Consider the following 4,316-nt stretch of genomic DNA (forward strand, 5'->3'; position numbering starts at 1 on the left):
AAAAAAAAAAAAAAAAAAACATATGGTTGGTATATGTAATAACTTTCATTTTCTTTCTTAGTCATCCTATATTCAGAATCACTCTCATTTGAATGTGATTTTGTTTCATTCACATACCCCTTTTTTATACTCGAGTATCACATCGAAGTTATTCAACTCATGTTACATGTAATTGCATAATCTAGTAACCTCATTAATGAAGGTGCTTACTGATTATTTTTGTGAGATCCCACATCGGTTGGGGAGGAGACCTCTTCCTAGTAAAAGCGTTTTAAAACTTTGAGGGGAAGCCCGAAACGAAAAGCCCAAAAGGACAATATCTGCTAGCGGTGGACTTGAGCTGTTACAAATGGTATCAGAGCCAGACACCGAGAGATGTGCCAACAAGAAAATTGTTCCCCAAAGGGGGTAGACACAAGGCAGTGTGCCAATAAGGAAGCTGACCCCCACTCCCACATCAATTGGAGAAAGGAACGAGTGCCAGCGAGAACACTGGGCCTTGAAGGAGGGTGGATTGTGAGATCCCACATTGGCTGACGAGGATAACAAAACACCTTTTATAAGGGTGTGGAAACCTCTTCTTAGTAAACGCGTTTTAAAAACCTTGAAGAAAAACTCGAAATGGAAAGTCTAAAGAGGACAATATCTACTAATTGTGAGTCGTTCCAATTTTAATACTCAACAGTTTATTTTAAATATTTTAGATAATGACAAGAATGTATCGGGCGCATGGCGAGGTGACCTATTGATGGTGTCATAGGACTAGACAAGTTGTAGTTCAAATTATGAGTGATAGCTCACCAGAGGACATCCCTATCTGTGAAATTCAAGATTGAAAAAGAAAAAATTCTCCATCTACATCCTTCCCCCTACCCTAAATTGGGAATTCCCTACCCATTTGAAGTCGGTCCACCAAGAATATTATGATAGCTTTACTCCAACAAACTTTAGATCACAAACTTACTATATAAATATACGTTCAACTTCATGATAATTAGCTAAATTAGGATTTTTTTTTTTGACGTTAAACGAAAGCGAGAGAAACTGTTCAACGAAAAATGGTAGACCGTTCATCAGTCCAAAAGCTTAAGTTGATAGGTTATGATACAATAATTATATCGATACTTTAACACTCTTCTCGCTTACAGTCTCGAGTCGAACACGTGGAAATCAATGCTAATTAGAGAGTAAATGACGATATAGAAGTTCAAAAACATGATTAATGCTATGATGTAGTATTTAATCATCGCTAAATCGAAAAACTTAAGCTAATGGGTTATGATAAATTTAATTATTTCAGTACTTTAACACTCTCTCTTGTGGGCTTGAAAATCGATAGAAGGCTGGCTATGTGACGCCCAAATAAAAGAAGGGTACATAAATGAACCGAGACTAATCTGAATGAGAATGATCCTAAGGATAGGATCCTTGAAAAAATGTTTACAAGAATGAAAGTTATTACCTATACCAATAAGGTACACCTTCTTTATCGGTGGTTCAATCATAAAAGCCTCAAAGTTAAGGGTGTTTTGCTTGGAACAGTCTTTCTTAAGAATCATTGAGTGAGGGACAAAACATGTTGAAATAATTCGTGTTGGTATGTGAGAATAGTTTTCACAAGCAAGACGTAAGTAACAAAACCACGTTGCTAAGGAATGTTTGTGAGATCCCACGTCAGCTAGAGAGGGGAAACGAAGCATTCCTTATAAGAGTATGTAAATCTCTTCCTAATAGACACGTTTTAAAACCGTGAGATTGACAATGATATGTAACGAGCCAAAACAAACAATATATGTCAGTAGTGGATTGGGCTATTACAAATGGTATCAGAACCAGACATCAAGCTGTGTGCCTACGAGGACACTGAGCCCTTAAGGGGGGTAGATTATGAGATCCCACATCGGTTGAAAAAGGGTAACGAAGCATTCCTTACAAGAGTATGTAAACATCTTCATAATAGACAAATTTTAAACCCGTGAAACTGATGACGATATGTAACAAAGCGATTAGAGCGATTAGAGAAGAAAAAAAAAGTAAAACACTTTGAGAGAAGATGATTCTACATCTCAAATAATTCCAATTGTTTGTGCCATCTCTTTTGTTCTTACTATATCTTGTGGTTTTTAAAGATACAAATCATTAAAATTCCCATTCTCTCAAATGCAATAGGTTTCCCATTATTGCCCTACTAGGAATTTCCCCACACCTATAAACCCTACACTTTTCTTGCTTATAAATTGCACCAAATCCCCAACTCTTTGCCACAAAACCCCATTCAAACATAGCTTTTGCTTCAATGGCTTCAATGTCCTCTCGTGGCTCAAATGCATGGACTCCAATGCAAAACAAGGCCTTTGAAAAGGCTTTGGCTGTGTATGACCAAGACACCCCTGAGAGATGGCTCAACGTTGCTAAGGCTGTTGGGGAGAAAACTGAAGAGGAAGTCAAGAGGCATTACCAACTTCTCCTACACGATGTCAAACATATCGAGTCGGGCAATGTTCCGTTTCCTTATCGAAACTCTAGCGATGATTTGCCGAGGAAAAGAGGTAACTTATAAGATTCTGTTCCCTAGGGAACGTTTCGTTTGATAACATTTGTGATTTAGAGGTGACACAGCTTGTTTCGTTAGGGTTATTCGGGCAGAAAATCGAATTAAGTATGGGTGAAACTTAGTCCTTTAGACCTTTTAATCTTAGAACTTTAGTAGCTGAAACACGAAATAACGAGAAACATTATCAAATCAGCTCGTATTTTGTTACATTATCGTGTATTAAATAGGCGAATAGATTATATTTAACTTTTTTTTTTTTTTCCTCCTCAGGATGAGTAAGAAGAAGTTCTTCATTGATCCAGTTAGTGCAATTGCTGGAAGAATAAAAGAAAGAGAACCATTTGAATTTTGCTTCATGAGTAACCCTTTATAGTAAAAGAATAAATAAGAGTTTATTTGAAGTCTTGTTTCTCCCAAAATCTAGGAGAGATTTGGTCTTGTTTTGGTTGATATTCATATCTATGAGAAATGTCTAATTTAAGAGAAATACTTGTCTTACTCACTAATTTGCTAGCTCGATTACATGAACTGAACTGGGTTTCGTTATTTTCGTATTTTTTATTATGAATTGGGTCGGGTTGGGTTGTTTTTTTGGAACTGAATTGGCAAGGTTCGGTTTGAGTAGACCATAGTTTTATGGTTTTCTTTTGCACGCTACACCTCTGCATCACACGCTATCACCCACGCCCTCGCCACACTACCCCTCGTATCCATCGCATCACATGCCGATGCATGTCACACCATCCCTCGCAACTGCATACTAGCACGTTGCTCGCTCACTATTGATTGTGTTAAATAATTATATACTGTAGATAAATATAAATTTTTTTTAAATTGAAGAACCCGACAACCTAATCCGAAAATAAATTGTGGAATTTAGTTGTGAAACCACCTCGAGTTACTCGATTTACTAATCCAATCAACTCGAAACTCTATACCCCATTTTAGTTATTTTTAAATTAGAAGTCGATTTCATGAGTTTTTATTTGTAACGTAAAGTAATTGACCTTTAAAAAGTCGTAAAAGTCGGGCAGTTAGTTTTAGAAAGCGAGGTCAAATCTATATTAAAAAAATAAATAAATATTCAAAAAGTCAAAGATATATATTAAACACATATTAAATTATTAACTTTTTTTATAAGTACTTTTTGTATTTTTCATCTATTATTTTAAATACGCAATTAAATAGATACATGTATAGTCGACCGATAAAAATATATCTATTAATTATAGGTTCGAGGCTCGAATCCTAGCTGAACGAAAGATCTTATAACCCGTTTACAAACTGATGGGCTTCATGATATCCAACACCGTCGAGCCCATTTTTACAAAGAAAAAAAATTATGGATTTGGTATATTTATCTTTCAATTTTTAAATAAAATTTATTGTCGTTTAGACTACCAGAAGAAAGAAAAACGAGTTCAAGATCAAGAGTCAAAGAAGCGGACCAAGAAAAAAAGGAAGAAGCGTTTCATTTACTGTAAGCTCGGTTGCATTGTCTACCTCAACTGTCACTTACCTAATAAGCTCGTGGAAGACGAAGTCGTGTACGTTTTGATACTATATTTGAAGCAATTATCTGAATTCATGAGTAAAAAATCAAACAAATCTTACAGCGTTACAAAGAACTGTAGGACAATATACGACCGGGCTTATTTGGTAAATGTCTCGACTCCCTCCATGTTCTACACTCCCTACAAATCTCCTCGGTGCTCCAACCATGTGGGTAAAATTGACATCTCTACAAAGGCGTGAGTTCTAG

The 4,316-nt window shown here is 36.1% G+C and overlaps 1 protein-coding gene across 1 annotated transcript; it reads left to right on the plus strand.

The window, feature by feature from the left end:
• The first annotated feature begins 2,235 nt into the window (after positions 1–2,235).
• Positions 2,236–3,023, plus strand: LOC111455002 (protein RADIALIS-like 1). The gene is made up of 2 exons (XM_023096505.1): positions 2,236–2,549; positions 2,825–3,023. The coding sequence occupies exons 1-2, from the start codon at positions 2,297–2,299 to the stop codon at positions 2,827–2,829; spliced, it is 258 nt and encodes an 85-aa protein (XP_022952273.1). The 5' UTR covers positions 2,236–2,296; the 3' UTR covers positions 2,830–3,023.
• Positions 3,024–4,316: the final 1,293 nt, after the last annotated feature.

The sequence above is a fragment of the Cucurbita moschata genome, unplaced genomic scaffold, assembly GCF_002738365.1.
Source record: "Cucurbita moschata cultivar Rifu unplaced genomic scaffold, Cmos_1.0 Cmo_Scf00017, whole genome shotgun sequence".
Classification (NCBI taxonomy): domain Eukaryota; kingdom Viridiplantae; phylum Streptophyta; class Magnoliopsida; order Cucurbitales; family Cucurbitaceae; genus Cucurbita; species Cucurbita moschata.